This window comes from Euleptes europaea, chromosome 19 (assembly GCF_029931775.1).
Source record: "Euleptes europaea isolate rEulEur1 chromosome 19, rEulEur1.hap1, whole genome shotgun sequence".
NCBI classification, from domain to species: Eukaryota; Metazoa; Chordata; class Lepidosauria; order Squamata; family Sphaerodactylidae; genus Euleptes; species Euleptes europaea.
This window is the reverse complement of record NC_079330.1, coordinates 1434658-1456725: the sequence shown is the minus strand read 5'-3', so window position 1 is coordinate 1456725 and position 22068 is coordinate 1434658. Positions and strand designations below refer to the sequence as shown.

General features: G+C 51.7%; 1 protein-coding gene across 4 annotated transcripts in view; it reads right to left on the bottom strand.

The window, feature by feature from the left end:
• PAX7 (paired box 7) overlaps nt 1-20866 on the bottom strand; it is a 113210-nt gene extending 92344 nt beyond the window's left edge. The window contains exons 1-4 of one of the 4 annotated variants that reach the window (XM_056865053.1): nt 20720-20866; nt 17334-17569; nt 16430-16559; nt 12544-12678 (exon numbers count right to left, since the gene is read on the bottom strand). In XM_056865053.1, coding sequence (XP_056721031.1) covers nt 12544-12678; nt 16430-16559; nt 17334-17569; nt 20720-20804 — 586 coding nt within the window. In that variant the 5' untranslated portion in view covers nt 20805-20866. The remainder of the gene's footprint in view (nt 1-12543; nt 12679-16429; nt 16560-17333; nt 17570-20719) is intronic. The other 3 variants (XM_056865056.1, XM_056865054.1, XM_056865057.1) reach the window with 3 other exon arrangements.
• Between the last annotated feature and the right edge of the window lie 1202 nt (nt 20867-22068).

The following is a 22068-nucleotide window of genomic DNA, read 5'->3' as shown; positions in this document are numbered from 1 at the left end:
AATTATTAGTTATCCAAGAGGCTGGGGCTGATACGGATGATATTCATATTACACATTAAGGTTAGCTCTTCCACTTGGAGATTTTGTTCTTATGAAACAAAAGTCATTTTTGAAGAGACAATTTCTCCCCCCCTCCCCCCCCTCCGGTTTTATCCTAACACTCAAGTAAGTATCTTTAAGCTTAAAGGCTAACAATTGTATATGCTTTAAAATCCTTCCGTGTAAATTCCATTGGAAATTTTTTTTTTTTGGAAAAGCTTTTTTTTTTTGATGGGGGAGTGGGAGTTGAAGAAGAATGAGGAGGGAGGGGGAGAGAGAAAGGGGAGGTTAATCCGGGTTTAATGCTCTGATGCAGTAGCAGGACCACGGCAAGACTCGCTTGCGTTATCTCTCCTCAACATTTGGGTCTCCGATATTTCACCCAGCTAAATAGCTGCGAGAGAAAAGTGCGGATGGCGGCAACTCCTGATGCCTGCAGGAAAATATGGTTTTTAATATCTAAATAACTACCCCCCCCAAACACTGTCTCTAAATCTCCCCTTCCACCAACTCCAAAGATGATGGATTCGTTTGAAGTATTCCTGCCTCTCATCTTTTCCAACGTCTTTTTTTTTATAACCAAGCTTATTGCAAAAAGAAAAAAGTGTAAATATAATTCCTTTAACCACACCAGTGGTGGTAGTGGTGGGGGGAAATCATTGCATCTCTCCTTTTCTTCTCTGCCATTTGTCACCCAGGATCCAGGGAGACCCTCGCCTCTCTGCTCTTGCCCAGAAAACGCACAACCATTTAAATGCTATGGATCCAGACGGCACCACATCTCCTCGCAGGCTGAATACGTGACACAATGTGGCTCAGTTGAGGGAGGGAAGATTTTTGGTGAATCTTACTATGCATGCCTCTTAAAGGATGCTGTGCAGCAATTTATTCATTAATTCAAGGGATCTAGAATCTAGATGACCCTGTGGATTGAACAGAAAAGGGATACTTAGACTTGTGGGTGACTGACCTGTCCATCAGGGTTGGAGAACCCCTGGAATTGGGATGCCCTTAGCAGCCACCCAGTCTACTTCCTTGGCTGGGCTGACCCAAGCCAAGGAACAATATGATGGTCTACTCTGTGCAACTGGAAGTTTGGGTCTGTATATACTAGAAAGACAATTTAGGTGGGCCACTTATGCAGACCTGTATTAAGTCAACTAGTCCTGCTGCCCACCCCATATTTATCTTTCACCTGCTATCACATAACTGCATCCTGTAGATCCTTGCCTGAGCCAGGTTGCTTCTGCTCCTCTAGAACTGGCACAGAACTCAGTCTGCCTTTCTAGACAAGGCACACGTGAAGCTGCCTTCTACTGAATCAGACCCTCAGTCCATCAAAGTCAGTATCGTCCACTCAGACTGGCAGCAGCTCTCCAGAGTCCCAGGCAGAGGTCTTTCACATTCATCTTCTGCCTGGTCCTTTCAACTGGAAATGCCAGGGGCTGAACCTGGGACCTTCTGCATTGTAAAGCAGACACTGATCACATGAATCCGGTGGCAAATCTCTGTAATGGCTCTCTAAAAAACTGTAGAGAAGTGGTCTTTTGCAGACAACAATTCTGTTGGCAAGTCCAGATTTGCTTCCCACGAAAGCCAACTTCTACTGTCCCACATAGAACTATTTTCTAGAATCAAGTGACCTTGGGGGCTCCAGAACACAATTTAACATTGAAATACAACTTGTGCTTTGATACACATCCCAAACTGCTTTAGATTCTAAAAGTATATAGGTATACAAAATAAACTTTTATTTTTTAGGGGAGGAAACTCTTCCCCCCCCCTTCTTCTCCAGAATGAGTCACACATTCTAGGCAGCCAGAGCTGGAACGCTTGACTCAAGTGTCACTCCCATCCAAAAATCATTTTTGAAGCATTTCCTCCAAGTTGTAAGGAAAGTTTACTTTGGGCCGGAGTGTTAAATTTCACGATTTTTACATTTCTGGACCATCCTTTGCTCCAGAACCATTACTCCGCTTTGTGGGCACAACAGTTTTGTTTCTTCAATACCATTAGCCAAGTCTTTTTAGAAACCCAGCGGTCTCCTCTGGAAACAGCCCTTCCCACAAAGCTGCCTATACCATGAAGGCAAAACCCAGTTCTGGATCATTTGGACACAGGCCATCCCTTTGGTTCTAGGACACAACTCTTTCCTACAGCCAAGCACCACTTTCTAGCACCGCCATCTGGATTCAAGAGTGTCTCCAAACCAGAACCACTTCCTGGACAGCTCTTGATGTGCTTCAGAGACATACAGCAAACTTAAGCCAGAAGAAGCTGCTTCCTCCAAAGCAGAGGCCCCCAAGCTCTCTCTTCCCCCCCCCCCCACAATGTGCAGAACCGTCATCTAGATAAGCAGCTTTCCTAGAGAGGAGCCCTTTTGTTCTAGACCCCACTAATTGCTTCCTTTTTTCTTGTCCTCTTTTTGTTACATTTTCGACAAACCCAAGTTGTCTTCCAAGCCTGGACAGAGGCTCTAGAAAAGCTCTGTTGACACATGCAGAGACACAGCTGTGCTCCTCAACAGGTGAGCCCTTGCAGGAAAGGGGATGCGCAGCCTCCATTGTCAAGAGAAGCAGGTGTTTCTAGAGATAAGGGAGCAATCTGCAATGGTCCACTCACACATGCAAAGTCACCCCTCCATTCTTGCAGCCCTAGGCGAGGTTCAGATGGGCAAGCGTGAGTAGTCAGTCTGACGCAAGTGTGTGGTGGCTGTATGTTGGTGGGTTTTTTGCTGGTTCTGATGTGTGTTATTATGGCTGTACTAACATCAGAGGACCCCCCCCCACACACACACACAAAAAACCCACCAGCAAATGAAGCAACGCTTTGCAATTAATGCTGAATGTGCAAGATGCCAGGCTTATAGGGGGGGGGGGTTACACAGAATACATTTTCAGGCAGCACTTCCATAGGAAAAGCTAATGGTGGGAATGCAGGGAGCCAACTTGGGGGCTACACAGAATCCTTCTGCGGTTGGTTTTTGAATGCAAAGAGGAGAGCTTTCCTCCCCCAGAGGGGGTCCCCCTCTTCCAAGGCACTGCAGCCTTTTCTTGGGTAAGGAAAGCCTCTCCCCCACTTTTTTTAATCTGGCCGACTTGGGGGCCATTGCAGACTGAGGACAGAGTTCTGTCTGGGCCACAAGCAGCATCCTTGAGGCTCCTCCACTGCCCCCAAAGCCTCCGCCGGGGCCCTTTGGCAGGGGGAGAGGGGCCAGCCCCGGGACAACAGCTCTGGATGGCGCTTGTCTGCCACCAGGTCCAGTCCGGTCCCACTTTTCTTTCTCCTCCTCGACCCCCTCCCTTTCTCCTCTTTTTCGGCCACCCCCCTTTACAGCTGGATGACTGACAACCCCCCCCCCCACATTAAGAATTCAGGCTACCTTCTAAAACCTACATGGGTGGAGGAATGCCAAGCTCTCCCCCCTGGTTTGGGCACGGGGGCCTTCCTCAGACCCACAGGGATCCCCCCCCCAAATAGACAGGTGTGCCCGTGCATCTAATCACTCCAGGTGTGGAGCCAAAGGAGACGGGTGCACCCCCCCCCCCAATTAAATTGGGCAAAGAACTTCCGTGGCTTTTTCATTCAAGAGGAAAAGGAAACTCTGTAATTTAAGGCACGAAGGGCGGCCCCCTCCCTCCCTTCGCCTCGTTTCCCTCTCCCCACCGGCTCCCCCTCCCTTTGGAACGGGCCAAGCCCTTCCCGCCCCCCCCCATTCCCTCCCTGACTTCGCACCTCTAACACAAAACTCCTGTCCAATTAAAAACAACAACAGCAAATCTGAAAACCGGCAAGGGGTTCAAACCTGCTCTCTCTCAAATACAACCTCCCAGAAAATCAACACACTGTTTCGGTCTCAGTATATCTGGATTTTTTATTTTATTTTAGAAAATGCATTTAAAAAAAGATTCCAAACTTCTTGTTAAAATGTAGGTTAGACTAGGTTCGCAGCTTGCATACGTGCCTAAGAAGCTTGGGACAAAATGAAGTTCTACGCTGGTTTCTTCAGGGCTGCGACCCGAAGAGCTTACTGAAGGCTGAGGACGAAGACCCAAGGTGGGGGTCTCTGGCCAGGGAACTCAGGCCCGCCTAAAGATGCATCAAATAGGGCGGTGGAGGGAGGACGGCTCTCTCTCACCCACACACCCCTTTGCTTACAAGTTCACGCTGACCGAGTTGCGGGTCGCATCTTGGCCCATGTGAACTGCTAGTATCGCTGGCTGGGTGCAGCGGAGGGGAGGCCGCATTTAATTCATTGGGTTGAGCCTTTGAGGAGACAGTGAGCGGCCAAAAGGGACTTCTAATAGACCTATAGAAACAACTAGAGGTGGGAGTCTTGGGTACAGCTGATTAATGGGCAGATTTCTCATGTCTCAGGTTGTACTTACGATCTGAAGTCGTGTGTGTGTGTGCGTGTGCGTGTGGTGTTAATAAAAGTTTTCTGCACCTACATAGGTATGTGTACGGCCATAATTTTTTTAAAAAAAAACCCGAGGTCTGCTCAGTGGGGTCCCTGGAAGATCTGCATCCTTTCAGAGGGCCAGATCCTGCGCCAGCCCCATTCAGTTGCCACAAAAAGCGGCATCTAGGATCGCTCTGCGAAAGCTCCTCCGCATAGGAGTTCAGTCTCCCTTGCAAATAATGGATCGCGCCCTTCTCTCCCAGAGCCTCGAAACAAAAATTTGGAAACCCGCCGGACGAAAAAGTTCCTCCTGCGACAGCCCGACTTACTTAAAGCTCCTCCTGCGACAGCCCGACTGACTTAAGCCGTGGCAAGAGGCGCCTTCACAGCAAGCGGGCTGGAAGACGAGCGCTCCCGTGGTCGGATCCTGCCCTTCTAAGCAGGAGGCCAGGAAGATGCAGGAAATCGGGGAGGCTTCAGGGGAGCAAGGGACAGATGCCTCTCCGGGGCCCCAGCATTTTCCGTATTCTCGAAAGACACACGCTGGCCACCGAAAGTGCACAGTCTGGGGGTCTGAAATACAGCCGACATCGGTAGGGCTTGCTCACGAGTAAATGCTTTTAAGGGAGCACAATTACAGGCAAAAATACATCCACGCCTTTTGAAGCAGGTCTTGTTGGGAAGTCAGGTCCCCTTCAAATAAAGAGGGATCACTTCCCAGTAATGATATTTACATATGCGGAGGAGGAACTCCGGTCAATTTGTTTCCACTACAAAGGCCGAAGCCCGCTATCAAACAGGATCTTTAAAATACCGGAGAGGCCCGTGCTTCAGGGCCTCTTATCCAACGTACTAGTACTAAGTATTTTCTAGTTGAATCTAGGCATCCTTAAGACACTGGTCAGTTTCCCTCACTACTTCCTCCCTGTCCCCCCCTCCTTGATTGGAAATACCAAATTAATTTCATTTGCTCCTTTAAAAGCCCCAAAGTCCCCGCCCCAATTCTTAGCAGGTCTTCTACGTGAGAGTATTTGGGGGGGGGGATATGTCCTAGGTTATAACTAGACACAGAAATATATCCGTATCTAAATAGGTATATACAAGCGCATCTGTCAATTTCTGTAATACCCGCACCTATTTTCTTGGAGATGCCCAGAAGCGGGATTCATACAAGGCCTCTGTTCCTTATAGAGCTTCTGCGGGAGTAAGCGTACTTGGTTGCACTCTTCCTGCTTAAGGAGGGGGGGCGTTCATGCCGCCCTGCTGCCCGGCACTTCAAGCATGGATCACTTGCCCGTCGCCCCCACCCTAGGAGTGGAGGGGCAGCAGTCTACCCAATTGACCCCCCAACACCCCCCCCCGCTGTTCTTAACACCTGCAGACTTTCTCGGGCAGTTTTGTTCCAAATCACCCCCCACCCTCAATTTCTCATTACTGGCTCTATCAATATGGGTTGGGGTGGGAGGAGGGAAAAGGCCCCAGACATCACACATACACACCCTCTCCATTTCTCACAATTTCATTCCTCACCCTTTCTTTCGACATATTTCCATTTGCTTTGCTCCTGGGAGAAGATCCTGCTGCAAGATTACTCCCCCCCAATTGCTAAACAATGCAAAAACAGCAACAAAACATCCGAGTTTGAATACGGTTTGGGGAATTGGTTGGGGGGGGGAGAGAAAGAAGAGCAAAAAAAAGAGGGGGGGGGGAAACACCACGCGAAACCTCATGAATATCCGCCGAGGGCGAAGCCGAGTGAGCCGTTTAAAGATGAAAGTGCGAAGCGAATAAAGACTCAATTTAATCTGTCTTAAACCCCTTCAACTTAGCGTTTGTGCAGGGAACCCAAAGAGTGAGTCCTGATTGGGGATAAATACATTTCTTAACATGCCTCGGAGCCATTACGCCCCACTCCAACACCGCTCCCTATTCAAGCGCCACAGTTTTCATTACCGCCGCTAATAAGTCTTAACGTTATTAAATGCCAAGCGGATGATGGAGAGAAGCGGCCACCGCCGCCTTGTCTTGCACCGGCCGCTGCGGCAGGCGGGAGTCCACCGGGCAGCCTGCCTGCCTCGGCTGCCAGCCCGGGTGGGGGCCGGGAGAGGCGAACCCCCCCCCACCTCTGCGCCTCCACGCATCCGTGCTTAAAAGCGCAAAAAGAGCCAAGCGCAAACGCCAGCGAGTTCGCTAGGATTTGCAGCCAGGGAGCATCTGGCTTGCATTTGGCTTACTTCTGAGTAAACGCGCGCCGGTTCACAGAGGCCATTTATGCACGGGAGGTTTGGCCATTCTCTGGATGCACACTTTCCCCACCCGATTTCTCAAAACTACGCATGGGGGCTTATTGTTGAGTTTTGAGAATATGGATGGGGAAAGTGTGCATCCAGAAAGTGGCAAATCCAAGGCAAAACCTCCCGTGCATAAATGGCATCATGAGACGGTGGTTTGGAAAATCCAATTCAGGTGAGGGAGAGGGGTGACAGAGGACCAGAACCGCCCCTCAAATGGCCCCTGCCCTATTCCTTGTCTCACTTCTAGAACCAGCCGACCCCGCAAAGCAACCAGCGGTCCAACCGATGGAGCGCACGCTCGACAGTCGCCAGCTTTGGTGGTCACAAGGGATTCTGAGTGAACCCTTAGGGCAGAAACATTCCCTAATGGGGCTCTCTGCCTCTTGCAATCCAAGGCGTATTTAGCCGACCCAAACCCCAAGGAGCCAGGCTGGAGTGACTTCTAAACGAACGCTAGAAATCCACTCACCTTAAAGGTAAGTATGGCCAATTCAGTGCGATTGGATCGCAGCTTTACTTCTGAGTAAACAGGCTTTCCATTGTCCTGTTAATAAACAATAAAAGGGAAAGTCCTGTGCTACATTTTTTTCCGCCTTTGCTTGGGACTCAGGTCTCCCCAGTTCCCTGGGAATTCAGGCACCGGACAGAAAGCGATCTTCATTCAAGAGTCCGATGATGCCTGGAGGCTGGCTCCCTTTTCGGAGGGTCGCTCAGAACGAAAAGCCCCACTGACTCCACTTGCATTTGCTCTCAAGTAAACGAGCTCTGGAGACAAGGCAGCAATCCTCCGCACCTTTACCCAGAAGTAGTGCCCACCCAATTCGACTCCAGGTAAAGGTGTATCAGGCAGCAGCTTCATTCTGGCAGGAAAAGGGTGGGGGGAGTTGGTAGGGTGTGTGTGGGGGGAGAGGGGATCCCAGCCAGTTTGGGTGAAGGACCCAACCCTGTGCAGGCCAACCGGAGAGTCGTTTCAACCACATCAAATCCCGTTTTCGCGGCCACGGATGCGCCATGGATGGGACTACCGCAATCCTATGCAGGGCGTGAAAACAGCCCTGCGCAGCGAGGTTTAGTTCCGAGTAAAGACCTGCCGGATCAGACCACAAATGATCCCCTCAACTTTCACAGCCCGACCCTCCCTATCTTCTAGGGCGTGTCACTGCGGCCAATGGGCATTACTCTCAAGTAAATCAGCCAACTTACACATTTAAGCTTTTTGAAAAAGACACAGATTGGGGTGTTAAAATACCCGAGAATGTCTAACAAGTCCGGCCATTCGTAACTTTAACAAGGGCAATTAAAACTTGGGCAGTTTTGAGAGAAAGATTTATGGATTAAGGGAGGAGGGGGATGTTTGAAAACGAATCTGGACCACCGTTTGAAGGGAGGGGAAAGAAAGAGCCGGAGACGCCAGCCGGTTGCTTGGGTTTCGAGCAGGGGAGAAGAAACGCCGCCCCCCCCCAAGAGAATCCAGCCTCCCCTACAAATTCTCCTTGGGCTCCGAGCCTCAACCGAGAAAATCGATGCACATATAGCTAAAGAGAAATTTCGCAGCAAAGGCCGGGCATGCTTACTCGCGAGTAAACTATAACGTCGGAGGGGAAGAAAGAAGAAAGAAGAGAAGCGGGTCTCAAAAAAAGAAGTCACTACCCCACCTCGTTTTTTCTGGGAGTGTTAACAAAAACTAACAGGGACTACTTTTGAGTAAAGGATGCCCCATGCCCCCAGGACGTGGAACTTTCAACTGTCTCTGAGCCTTAAGGAGGCACTTGTGGGTTTCCCCGTTTTCTGGATCCAGCTTTCACCCACCCGCCGGCCGCTCTCTTTGTTAAAGCGGATCGCCCTTTTCCCACCCTGATGCGTTGAAAACTCATTTTTTTTAATTAAAAAAAAAAGATTTTCAGTTAAAAGAGAAAAGAGCCCAGATGCGCGGTCCCACCACGGAAATTTCCTTTGGCTCCCGGTGCTAAAACAAAACCAACTTTGCCCCCAAGAAGGGAGAAAAGAGCCCCTCTGCGCCGCGCCGGAGGAGACAACGAAACCCGCTCGATCGGCTAACTTCGACAGAGCTGCGTTTTCTTGAATCCCTTTTTGGGGTGGGGGGTTGCAGAATACCCCCTTTTAGAAAGCGCAACCTGGTTAAGACACGCAGGAAAAATGCACACGCCTGTTCCTCTGGAGATACAAAAGAGCCCGTTTTTCACCACGTCCGAGCAATCCGAATTAAAAGCCCCCGTTTGCCCCCTCCAGCCGCCCCCAGCCTGCCAGCAGACGGTCCGCCTAATATTACAAAACTATCTACCAGCGGGGCACGTTGAATAATTTATCTGGCATTCTTCCCCGGGCTCCTTTTTGTCCCCAGACCTCTCCTCGTGCGAAAACGGTGAATGAGAATCCCTCCAGCCCCCCCCCCCCATTTCTCCCCAACCGCTCTTTGAGGGGGAAAAGGGGTTTTTTTTTTCCAGGGGGAGGGAGAAAACACAGCTTCGGCTCCCTTGAAAAAAAAAAGTGTTTGCTTTTGTGGTCAAGCTTCAATAGACTTGGAAAAATCTTTGTAAACCGAAGTTCATCGCCAAGGTTAGGCCGAAAAGAGAGAGGAAAAGAGCGAAGCGCCCCCCCTTTGTTCCGGCCCCCACCAAACTTTTCAAGGTAACGCTGAGCTGCCGCAGCTTTGCAGAGTGAGCGGGCCCACCTTCGGTCTCGTTTGGGGATTTTTAGGGACTTTTTAAAACAGAGTGCTCCCCCCCCCACAGGTTTAATTTTCAACACCAGCAATATTACACACATACACAGAAATTCCAGAAAACGGTTTGGATTTGGTGCGAACATTCCTCTAACAGGGCAGCCGCCTCATTTTCCCACTGTCCGCAACAACGGAGGCTCTCCCAGATAACCAAAAGCTGGTTTGTGGGGAGCTCAACGCCAAGGAGACCCTCCGGTTCAGCTGGGCTGAGAGTTAAAACAGCATTCTGCTAAACTGGGAGGGGGGCACACAGGCCTCCCCCTAAAAAAAGAGAAGACAATGAAATTGATTTCTCCATCCCCGTGGAGGGAACTCTTCCAAGCTCCACTTACTCGGAAGTAACCCCGATGACAGGAAAAGGAACGTGCCCAGTGCAGAGAAGATAAAATTCGCCTTCTTCTCCACTGACACATTTTGGTAGAGTTTTTTTTTTTTTGGGGGGGGGGTTAAAGCTTTCTGGAAGGACGGAGAATTAAGCAAAAGTCTTTCCACGACTTCTCTGCATCTTTATCACCACAATAGCATACACTTTCCATAAAGGATTCACTATAAGTGATCCCCCCCAAAAAAAACCTCAGCTGAAATCGACAAAGACGCCTGTAAAGACGGCCTTTCTTCCGCCCCCTCCCGACTTGATTCTGCCATGCGCCCCTCTCCCCTCTCAATTCCTGGGGTCGCCTTTGGAGTACAGAATCTCTCCCAGACCACCGGGCTCAAATTTCTGCCCCCCAAAACACAACACTATAATGTTCACTATTGGGGTGGGGTGGGGGCAAAGATCAGGCTTTTCTCTCTCTTTAAGATGACCTTTTTTTGACAGTATGAAAAATACAATATCATTAAGCTTTGCCTTCTTACCCTTCCTCCCCCAAGCAAGTACCAAGCGCGCGGTGGATAGATTTCAATAGTCTCAAACTCCCTTCCTAACCTCTCCCAATTAACTGCTAGAAAACTTTCAAAAATATGTTTCAAAGACAAAAATCATTCTTATTCTCCCTCCCACCAAAAAACAAAATGGAGTGGGGGAATCTCTCCCCAGTTTAACTCATCCCTCCTTCCCCTCCTCCCCCAAAATCCCAGAGCCCAAAGGATAATTGAAAACGAGGTTCCCCGTCAGTCAGTTGTCAAAGGAGGTTTCAGGGGACCGCTTAGGAAACATCGGCAGGCAGAGAGAAACGGAGCTGTTTAACAAATTCATTGAGGAACCAGCCAAACCGCCCCCCCAAAAGAAACACCGTCTAAATAACTGATCCGGAGTGACTCCTGTTTTCTACCCGTCTTCCGTATTTGTGCCTTTCCAATGGAGTCTCCAGAGTCTCACACCCCCTCGCCACAAATCAAAGGATTGGTGCTGTACAGGTAACACATTAGCACTTCCCCCCACCCCCCCACTCCTCTCCAACCAGTCGTCTAATTTTATTAACACCCCCCAACGCTCAAGATTGTCTTCAAAGATCAATCAAGCTTTGAAAAGGGAAAGAGACACCCCTCTGGGGGACAATTTGTGTCTCCTGCAATTTTCTTTTTAATACTGGGGGTGTGTGAAAATGAAAGGGAGAAGCCTTGTTCCTCGCTGCCCTCCGCCCCCCCTCGAACTTAAGGAGCATTTTTTTTAAAAAGGAATCCTTTAAATCACACTTCTTTAGATGCTCAGATTCTTTACGATATTATTACAGATAGCAAAACATATAGGTTGCATTGGCAGAAGCCCTAGAAATATCTTAAACAGCAGCATATCATATCTGAATGGAAAACTTCACGCACACAATGTTATTTCAGACAGTGAAAAATTGACATCGCTCCTGGCTAAACAGGGTTACACTTGATTTAAAGAGCACTTCTGTTTGATTCTCTATTCATTTTAAAATTTGCTCAAGAAAACCCAAAGGGGCTGACCAGATTAAAAATTACTACAATGACTTACAGCCAGGAAGGGAAAAGAGGCGTGTGTCTCTCCAGCCTTCACACAGCGTTGTGGCAGAATTTATTCCCCCCCCCCCCGGCAGCTGCCACAGAGTTCTGTGCAACTCCAAAGATGGTTTCATGCACTTTGGACATTTGTCCCAATTTTGAACAAATGAATAAAGAAAGGTTCTGTGTCTTTAATTCAAAATTATTGTTCAAGTAGAGTTTCTGAAAATGTCAAACAGGAGGCCAGCGCACCTTAAATCTTATACTGTTATAAACTTTTTGCTTAACGTCATTCATTACTGCTAGTCTTTATGATACCACTGGACTCCTGTTCTATTGTGCTACTGCAGGCTAGCTAACATGGCCACTCATGTGGAATTATCTGAAAAGTGTATATCAAATATGATGGATTTTTTAAGAACAGAAGAAAAGCACAGGATAAGGGTGTGGAAGTTTGATTCCAGAGTACCTGGCTTTTAAAGAGAAATCCTAGCCTTTCTGACTGCCAAGATATACTTTAAAAAAAGTAATGTATCCTAAAAATCTTAGAAGCCAGTAGGAGATGGCTGAGTAAAATAGCCATCATCAGGCCTGACTTCAGCATTCTTCGTCACTCATAAGCAAAACCAGAATAAATTATGGAAAGTACAATGAAGCAAATGTACTTCTTTTATACACAATGCAGAATTTGAAAAGGCACACGTTTATTTATCCACTCACAAATATGCACAGACGGCCTCTCCAGAAAAGTATCGCAGAGAGTGAGAAACGTATTCTGTAAAGACTCTGAATTTTGAATATTGTCTGACATCCCTCTGACCTCTCATTCTGCCACAGTTACTCTATAAGAATCCTTTTAAAAGTCCAAACTATTCTGTAATTTTGTTAAGAGGCAGAATTATTTCCTTAAGGTATATCATAGAAAACCAGGGCAGGCTCCTGCTGCAGCCAGGCCCTGTCCTCGATTTGATTTCACCCACCCAAGAATTGCTTTGTGGATAAACAAAAGAGAGTTGCCAACAGGCCACAGAAGGAAACTATCAGGGCTGCTCCAAGCAGACTGATACCCTTGAAGCGCACGGGTTGAGAAGGGGATGAGTCTGCTTGGGGCACAGACCACCTTGGGGGGGGGGTAAGGCTTGTTCTGCTTCTACCTTTGTCGCCCAGAATGCCGTCGATGCTGTGCTTGGCCTTCTTCTCGCTGTCCTCCTCTTTCTTGTCGCAGTCTTCCTCCTCCTCCTTCTTCCCGAACTTGATTCGGAGCACACGGCTGATTGAACTCACTAAACCTCGGACAGTCAAAGACAGAAGAAGAGAATATAAGCTGGGAGGGAAGAGGAGAGCCCGGCACAGGTCGCTCTTCCAGGTAGCCTCTTCTCCCCACTCCCCCCCCCGTTTAATTCATTTCCACCCCACTTTTCTTTGCAACCAGGACCCAAAGAAGCTCCTATCTTTCTCCCCTCCTCTATTTTATCCTCAAGACAACCTTGTTAAATGGTGTCCATATGTTAAGCTGAGCGTGTGTGATCGGCTGAGGTTACCCAGGCAGCTCCCATGGTAGAGTGGGGAATAGAACTCCAGACTGCCAGACCCTAGCCTGACACTCTAACCACTACACCACACTGGCTGTCTCTAGCCCCCCCACCCCCGCTACACACACAAACAGGGATCCTTCAACTATACCTAAACTTGAGGTGTGTCTCTGTGGCCTTGTCTTGTGTGGACAGGTGAGTTGCTTAGGGCAGATTTGAACTGGGGAAAACCTCTGATTCAAATACTCAACTGGAGGAAGTTTCTTTAAAAAATAAAAGGGAAACATTGTTCTGTTTCCAGGTTTGCGAAGCTTATGGCACCTTATCCCGGTGCAAATTTAACAAGGCAGCTTTTTACATATACTTTGAAGACCATTATTTAGCTGCACCCTACAGAAGAACACAACTTCACCACTACATCACTGCCCCTAAAACCCTCTCTGCCCTCTTCATCATGTTTTGCCTGATAGAATTCCGTATAACCAGATAGCCCATACTTATACAGCATACCATTGTCTTCCCCGTTCAAACCAAACCCTGTCTCTATTTTTCCCCTTGGTCTTACAGAATCACAATAGAAAGATCCCCTTGAGCTGTTCTACAGAGAAAGCCGGGTGAAGTAAAGACCCACTGGTTTCTATGGTGCCCAACTATATATTGAAAACCCCACTGGTTTCACTGGGGACCTGGCCCACTTCGCCTTCACCTGATCGTGCCCTTTGGCTGACCAGTCTGTTTATTTTGCCAACCAACTCGTTAGCAAGCTTCACCGCCTTCAGTGGCAGTTTCTTCCAAGCAAAGAGGCTCTGGCTGGCTGGCAGGCTCTCTTAAAATCTTTTAAAATCCTCCTCCCTGTAAAAGTAGCCCCCTGCAAGTAGAAGGCTAGAGCAACAGAGAAAGGACCTAGGCTAGACTTTTTTCCTGATCAGCTAGTGCTTTGCTTGCGTGGAGCTTTGAATACAGGGGAACCTTCACCAACTGTGCCTTCCACCTGCAGTGGTATAGTCAGTTTATTTTACCACTTCAGGATTCTACCACCTCATTATGCTGTACCTGCAGCCTCAAATGGTTCTGGCATAGATTTCCTACCCGACACAAACACACCCCTCCTGCTGTGTAGGCAGTGGAATCGAGGCAGAGGTCAGGTATACACCACCCCTCCCAACATACAGACATCAAGGATCCAGATTATGGTCCTGAGCTCCCTGTGCTTCCTGCCTGCATGGCTCGCACCCTCCCATCTCATATCAGGAGTCATAGATCAGAATGAACCCCCAAGGCCCCCAAATCCTGGTGATTCACCCCAAAGCCCTGTTAATGTCCATTCACAACTCCCAACAACAATGAACCTTCTTAAAAGTATTACTTTCAAGAGAATTTTTGGGCTATCTTGAGCTATATGCAATAACTCTTATTGTATAAATGAATAAAGAGAAAGACATTTCTAAATAGGATAGGCCCATGCTGAAAGATGTCACTTTTCTTGTTCCAATTTTACCCAAAGCAGCCAAATTCTTCATCACTGCAGTACCAATTCCACAGAAACAAACAGCGAGAGGAAGCAACCTTTTCCTAGTTAGCTGCTTTTAAACTAACTAACCTGTTTTAAAATGAAGGATGCTGGTTTTCAAGTGATGCGGACGGACCCCACCAGCCTGATGCAGAGTGCTGAATAACCAAGCAAGCTTGCATCCAGCGTGTTTAAAGGAGTCCAAATGAAAGTGGCTGTTGGGCTTGCTGTGTTCTGTGTTCCCACACCCCAGTTCTTGTGCCTTCCCCTCCCCAACCCAAATTACCAATTTAAATTCTGGCTTCAATCCATGATCTTACCAGAGGAAAATCTTTCCTTGTTTCCATATATAAGCAACCTCTCCCTACCCCATATACCAAGAGAAGATTTAAGAGTCCACAACAATTCAGATGGATGTTATCCGATCCCATAAAAATCTGTGTTCTAAAAGCTGAGAAAAAAATACAGAGATCCAGCAGTGCCAGGTTTAGAATGTCACAGGAGCCTCCTGCAAGGTCCCAGGACTGTTGGACCATTCTGGTACCCAGGAAAGGTGGCTCAGCAAAACAAATAACTTGAAGAGCAAAGGGGCTCATTCATGGGGTCAGCATTAAAATTGCTATCTGGGGGGAGAGAATAGGGTTGGTTTGAGGGCGGACTAGCACATACAAGCTTAGCAACTTTTGCAGTGAGGAAGATAGAACGCTGAGGAAGTTTTGTCTGCATCGTGACCCTGCCTTTCTTCCATGGTGAACTCAAGGCAGCATAAAGGGGGGGGGGAGGTACCAGGTGGTCTCCCATCCAGGGGCTGGATCAGACTCTGGCCTGCAATTTGTGCCCCAGACATACTTTGGCATTCAACATTTAGCAAGCACCCCACCCCCCCCCCCCCGCCCAAATTCCCATCAGTCTAGAACATGTTTTGGACAAATGTCTTCATTTACTGTATGCATAGTTGCTAAATGATTCCATTTTGCCTTAGTTAACCTTCACTTCACCTTATTCTCTCTCCGTTATTCAATTCCTGATTTCCAGATTTTGAGGCCAATCTTGTGACTTCTCTGACTTTATTGAAGTCCCCAGGCTAAATTGCCTCAGGGCCCAGAAGGGGGGCCGGGGAGTCAAAGGGCCAAAGAGACGCCTGCTTGCCCACTCCACCCTAGGCAAACAGGGCCACTTGGTTACAGCTCGCAACTGAACAGTCCTACAGATATTTAGTTAAAATGTCCCTGCATGTAAAATGCTAGCAAATCCAGGCAAAGAGCCCTCACCCACCCTTTCCTGTGTCAGGAGGATTTGCCAAGGAAGGAACATTCAGATCTTCAGGGCGCAGAAAGCCAGCATGTCAGGGAGAGGAGTCCTAACCTTGTGTGTGTTAAGTGCCGTCAAGTTGCTTCCGACTCATGGCGACCCTATGAATCAATGTCCTCCAAAACGTCCTATCTTTGACAGCCTTGCTCAGATCTTGCAAGTTGACGGCTGTGGCTTCCTTGACTGAGTCAATCCATCTCATGTTGGGTCTTCCCCTTTTCCTGCTGCCCTCAACTTTTCCTAGCATGACTGTCTTTTCCAGTGACTCGTCTTTTCATAATGTGACCAAAATACAATAGCCTCAGTTTAGTCATTTTAGCTTCTAGGGTCAGTTCAGTCCTAAACTTAGTTTCTCCTTGACATCCTACCTTTCTGTAAGCAGAGGGGATCCCCCCCCCACACATCTGAATTGGAATCTTGGAAGTGGTGGAATCAGGGCAGTCTCCAAAGAGGAGGCCTCCTCACATGTAGCACTATGCAGGTTTTAAAGTTTCACAGAATGTTGAGGGAAGAGGGCAGGAAAAAGAAAATACGGAGGATTGGGAAGGGGGGATTGCTGCAAGGAGAAAGAATCTCCCCTGGCCCAGAAGCCCACGTTTTTGGCGTCCAGCGGCTATTTGCAGAGAAGAGACTTGCCTCCAGTAATTTCGGATTCCCCCCCACCCCCCACCCAAGCTGCCTTCTCACCTGAGGGGACAGTGCTCCGGTCGCAGTGGCCGTCTTTGAGGAGCCGATCCCGGATCTCCCAGCTGAACATCCCCGGGTTCTCGCGCTTATACTCCTCGATTTTCTTCTCCACGTCAGGAGTTGCAACCTGCTTTTGGGACCAACGTGCAATTGAGGAGGAGAAGGGGAGATCGGGAGTAGAGGGGGAGAGAGAGAGAAATCCACTTTTAAATTTAAACGTTTTCCATGGCAGGCCTTCGAGCTGGCTCAGGGACACCCCTATAGGGGTCCTTCTAGGGGCTCCCAGGACAACAGCCTTCGAGTTCTCCCCAGCTGCCCCGTCCCAATCCTCTGCCCCTACTTCACAAAAATTCACTCAGGAAGTGGAAGCTGCAATCCTTAGGAGCAAGGCCATCGAGCAGGACTTACTCCCGGAGGAGCCGAGCCTGAAAGTCTGTACAGACATGCAGGCGAGTAAGTCCCACTGGACGCTGACATTTCTTTCAACTGCTGGGAAAGAATTTCGGGCCCGGATTCATTTTTACATGGAAATAATTTTAATGACAATAAAGCCTTTCATACTCGTTCGTTCGTACATGGAAAAAAGCCCAGAAAAGTGAGCGGGATTCCCTCCCGAGCAAACCTGCAGAGTCCTGTTATTCGGGTGTCTTTTCTCTTCGCTGGCTCCTTTCCCCCAGAAGGAGAGGCCGCTCTGTTATCACTTGGAAAACGGAAGCTGCCGAGTTGGGCTAAGCCGGAGCAGACTGGCGGTTCACTGGGGTTTACTCGCAGGTGAATGTGCCCTAGGACGCACTCTCTTGGCGCTTTTGGTTCCCGAGTGGGAGAGATGACGTGGGGCAAGCAGACTCCCAAACGGGCATCTCCATCAAAGGTGACCCCCTCCCTCCCTAGCTTGCTCACTCACCCTGGGTTTGCTGCCCCCAATGGCCCCAGGGCGGATCGAGCCCGTCTCCTGGTACCGGCAGAGGATCTTGGAGACGCAGCCGTGGGAGACGCGCAGCTGCCGGGAGATGACGCAGGGCCGGATCCCGTGGTGGGCCATCTCCACGATCTTGTGGCGGATGTGGTTGGGCAGCGGGCGCCCGTTGATGAAGACTCCCCCGAGCTGGTTGACCCGGCCTTGGCCCAGCGGCGTAGAGACTGTGGGTGGGGTGGGGGGAGGAAGAGAAGGGGGCAAATTTAGGCAACTCCTGGGGCCAGGAGAGGGACTCGCCCCCATCTCCTATCTCTGGGGAGGACAAGGCCACCCTTTTGAGACCTTTACAGCACAGGATTTCTCTATCCCGGCCCCAGTTCTGCTGTTTTCCTGCATCTGCAAAAAATCCAGTGGATTGTGTACCTGGTGTCTATTCCCAGGAGCGAGTCTCCTGGAATTCCCAATGCTTCCGAATAATGACCCTGCAGACAGTGGAGCTTCCTTCCGCGTAACTATGCAGCGGATCAGGCTTTCTCAAATATTGGAGGGGGGATGCTTGTTCCTTCAGGGACATGCCTGATTTCAATTCTACCCACATTTACCCTTCCATTTCTCAACTAAACAGGCCTTGGAAGAAATCCCCTGCAGCAGTCTGGCCCATTTTCAACCAAGGAACCCTGAGGTGCCAAAGCGAGACCAAGTCTCCCCCAGCGGTGGGCCTAATCCGCAGCCCTCTTAAGCCGAAGGCTACGCAGGGGACAGAAACACCTTTCCTGGTGTTCAGTGCAGGTAATCACGTATAACTGGATCTAAGGAAGGACCAGATCCTTTGCCGGGTGAAACACCAAAGACTCTGCCTTAACAGTGTTGTGGATGACAGCTGCATGCCTGCACCCCACTGAGCAGAACGCCCCTCGTCCGGAGCCTTCTGTTAAAATGGGACCTTCGGGTGCAGCAAGACCCAGCGCCAGGCACAGGGAAAGCCCAGCTTACATGCAGGCAATAGGTGGTGGTGGTGGGGAGAGTTGGCCTCCCTTAAGGATGCGATCCTAAGTACGTTTGTGAGGAAACCCGCGTTTGGGATGCCAGCTCGACCCTATGTCCATTTCCTTGAAGTCAGAACCCCGGGCGGGGGCATAAAAATCTTTGAGAACCTGTGGTGGCTCCTGTTCTCACCCCACCCTTGACAAACAAACATTTTTCTAGGCAGGCGATCATTTTTAGAACTTTACCGGGGAGTAAACTCCATTCAACACAGCCGAACTGCCTTTCCAGGAAACATGCCATGAATCAGACTCGTGCCTTATGGAGTCCAACGGAACTTACTCCCCAGTAAACGCGCGTGGGCTTGCGGCTGTTGGGATCGCCCCGCCGGTGCCCAGGCCTCGGCGGCATTGTTGCACGGGTTTCTGGAGTCCCCCGACTCGGATCCGCTCCATCTGAGCCTCCCCTAACTGCAGCCATCTGCCCCGACCCCCCTTTTCCTCCCCATGACCCCAATATATATTTTGTAAATGTTTCCCTTGGTGTGCCTGAGTGCCACATCTGGTTGCGTTTGCTTGGCAGCTGTCCCGACCGCTATCGCGGCCGGTTTCTGGGCCTCCCGCTCGGGAAAAACAGAACAAAAAAAGGAACCCCCCAAGATCTCCGCCCCCGAACAAGCTTTTGATAAACGACCCCCTCCCCATCTCCCCAAGCTGGGGAAACGGGCGCCTGGCTAGGAAATGTCTCTCCCCACCGAACCCGGCGCTAGAGAGGCCGAGGAACTCCCGGTGGGATGGATCCCGTTTGGAAAGAAAAGTTCCCGGGAGGCGGCCCAGCAGCCGGCACCAATAATTCAAAGTCACCACGGAACTCGTTTTGATTCCTTAAAATCAGCCGAACGAAACATTCAGACACGGATCTGGGGGAGACGCGGTCTGAGAACTTTTGAACCAGGCGCGGAGATGCCTGGCAAACGGCGGCGTGCGAAGGCCCGCTCGCCCCGGGGATTTCCCGGGAGCCTGCCCAGCCCCAGAGACCTCCAAGGGCCTATTTGTGCCTGCGGAAAGAGAGGACTTCTCGGCCACCCCGGCATGGGGGTTGGGGGTGTGTGAAGGCGCTGGCTGGCTAATCGGAGGAGGCAGAAGCCCGAAGGGAGCGGGGGGGGGGCGGGCTACCCCCCCCTCCCCGGCGAGCCCGGCGCTTTCCTCCCAAATCACGCGCCGCTAATGGGCGCCCGAGCCGCGGCTCCCGCTGGAGTGGGCGGCGGTGGCGGCGTGGCGCGGCCGCCTCATTATGCCCAGGCACGCTGGGCAAATATTTTGGTAATCCCTTGATCCGCCGGCCGCGCGGCTTCGTTCGCCACCGCGCGGAGCCTCTTCACCCAAATCCCCGCGGCGTGCGGGTTTTTCGCCGCCCCCGCCCCGCGCGCCTCGCGGCCCGCCACTTGAGCACGCCCGCCCGGTAATGCATGCACAGAGGGGCGCCCAAGCTGGTCTTGGCTGCAGCCAGGGGCTTGGCGGCGAGAGACGGGCGAGGGGGTGATGGGGGGGAGGGAAAGGCACTCTCCGAGTTTCTGCATGGGGGGGGCGGAACTCAAAAGAAAACTCGGGCGCAAAAGCAAAGGAAACTGCTCGGCTTTAGGTGCGCCCCCCCCCCCCGGTGCCACGCAGCTGCGGCTGGCCAGTCTCGTTCTTTTGCAAGACAGGGTCCGGTGGGGAGAAGGAAAAAGAGGGCCGCCTCCACTCCCCCCCACCCCGGACTTGACTTCCGAAAGCGGGGCGCGCGCCCTCGAGCAACGGTGCGTATTTTGGCGCTCGGTTGCCGGCAAGTGGTCCTTCGGCTGGAAGCGAGGGGGACGGTCTGGCTCGAAGCCGCGGCCTCCGCACAGGTGGCCCCGTCCTCGGCCCCGCTCGGTCCGGTCATTGCCGGCCCGGTTGAGCCGGAGTCACGCTGCGGCGGTCTCCCGGCAGCCTGGGCCGATGGCCACTCACTCCAGCAGGACTGCCTCCCCGTGGGAGGGGTCGCTGCCTTGGATTTGCCGCTCTCTAGATGCCCATGCCCCCCAGCCACATTCTCGGAACGCCAAAAGAAGCCCCCCGGCAGTTTTTTGAGAATTCAGATGGGGAAAAGGGGCCGCAAGAGAGCGGCAAATCCAAGGCAGCAAACCCCCCCCCCCCATGCGTTTTCGCCCTGAGTGTGCCCAGGGTTGCAGCCGCCGGCTGATTTTAAGCATTATGAATAATCTCTGGAAAACGGGTGGGGGGGGGGAAAGCAAACTCCCCCTTGGATTCCGATTCCTGGGTAGAGGAAAGCCCGCTGCGGGGATCGAGGCCTGAGAAGGCAGCCGCGTCCCAGCGGCAGCCCCGGCCCGGGGAGGGGACGCGACCTACCTTCCAGGGGGAATCCGGTGCGGGGGTAGTTCTGTCCGGGCGCGGGGCGCATCATCCTCGGCACGCTCCCGGGCAGCGCAGCCATGCTCCGGTCCAGGCCGCTGGGGTGGACGGGGAGGGGGGTGGGGCGGCGGAGCGGGAGGGTTCGGGGAGTCCCGCAGGAGAAAAACGAATCCAAGAACACCCCCCCCCCCAGTCCAACTCTTGGCGAAAGGCGGGCAGGAGAAGCCCCACCGCCGCCCCCCTGAGCCGCGGAAGCCCCCCGAAGCACCGGGATTTTGGCCGGGGAAGGGGGGCGGGTGGAAGTGACCGGCGGGACTGGAGCGTGCGCCCTGCAGGAAGGCCGAGCGGAGACTGGCGCAGCGGAGCCGCTCTTTGGGCCGGCCTTCTCGGGCGCGGGTCCCCCCACTCCCTCTTGTCTGCTGCGTGCGTGCGGAGCCCCTCGCGTGGGGGGTGGGGGGGCTGATGCCAGCGACGATAGGGAGGGCTGCAAGTTGCGAAGCGGCGGCGAACTTTGGCGCACCGGGGAGTGCGGGAGGGGGGGGGCGGCCGGCCGCGCGCTGATAGGCTCCGCGCCGCCGCTCCCTCCGCCCTCGCCGCCAGCCCCCGCCGCCAGCCCCCGCGCCCGGCCGCGCCCACCAATCGCCGGGGCCCCGCGCGCCCAGCAGCCCCGGCCTGCCTCGGATTTCAATCGCGCCCTGCCTGCTTGGCGAAGCGAGCAGAAGTTTCCCTGCAGGGGCTGGAGAGCAAACTTTGGCCAGGTGGGCCCCGGAGGGCCACAGCTCTGCCCCGGCCGGAGGCTGGGCCGCTCCCACCTGGGGTAGAGCCTCTGCTTGACACGCAGGAGGTCCCAGGTGCAATCCCCAGTGGCATCTCCAGTTAAAGGGACTAGGCAAGGAGGTGATGGGAAAGACCTCTGCCTCAGACCCTTGGAGAGGAGCTGTGGCTCAGTGGCAGAGCCTCTGCTTGGCATGCAGCAGGTCCCAGGTTCAATCCCCGGTTAAAGGGACCAGGCAAATAGGTGATGGGAAAGACCTCTGCCTCAGACCCTGGAGAGCCGCTGCCGGTCTGAGGAGGCAATACCGACTTCGATGGACCCAGGGCCTGATTCAGTAGAAGACAGCTTCATGTCTTAAGTCCGAAGTTGCCCCCTCCCCTGCTCTAACCTCTGTGCCTCCTGCTTGGGTTTAGGGCAAACATCTCCACAGAGGTTAGATGCCCCCCACCTGAAGTCTTTAACTCCGTCTCCCCAAAAGGGCAACCGGGTGGGAAAAGAGAAGGCGAAGGGGGGGGGGGCGGCAGAGCCAACCGGGTGCCCATGCCTAAGCTTTAGAGTATTAGGGAGGAGA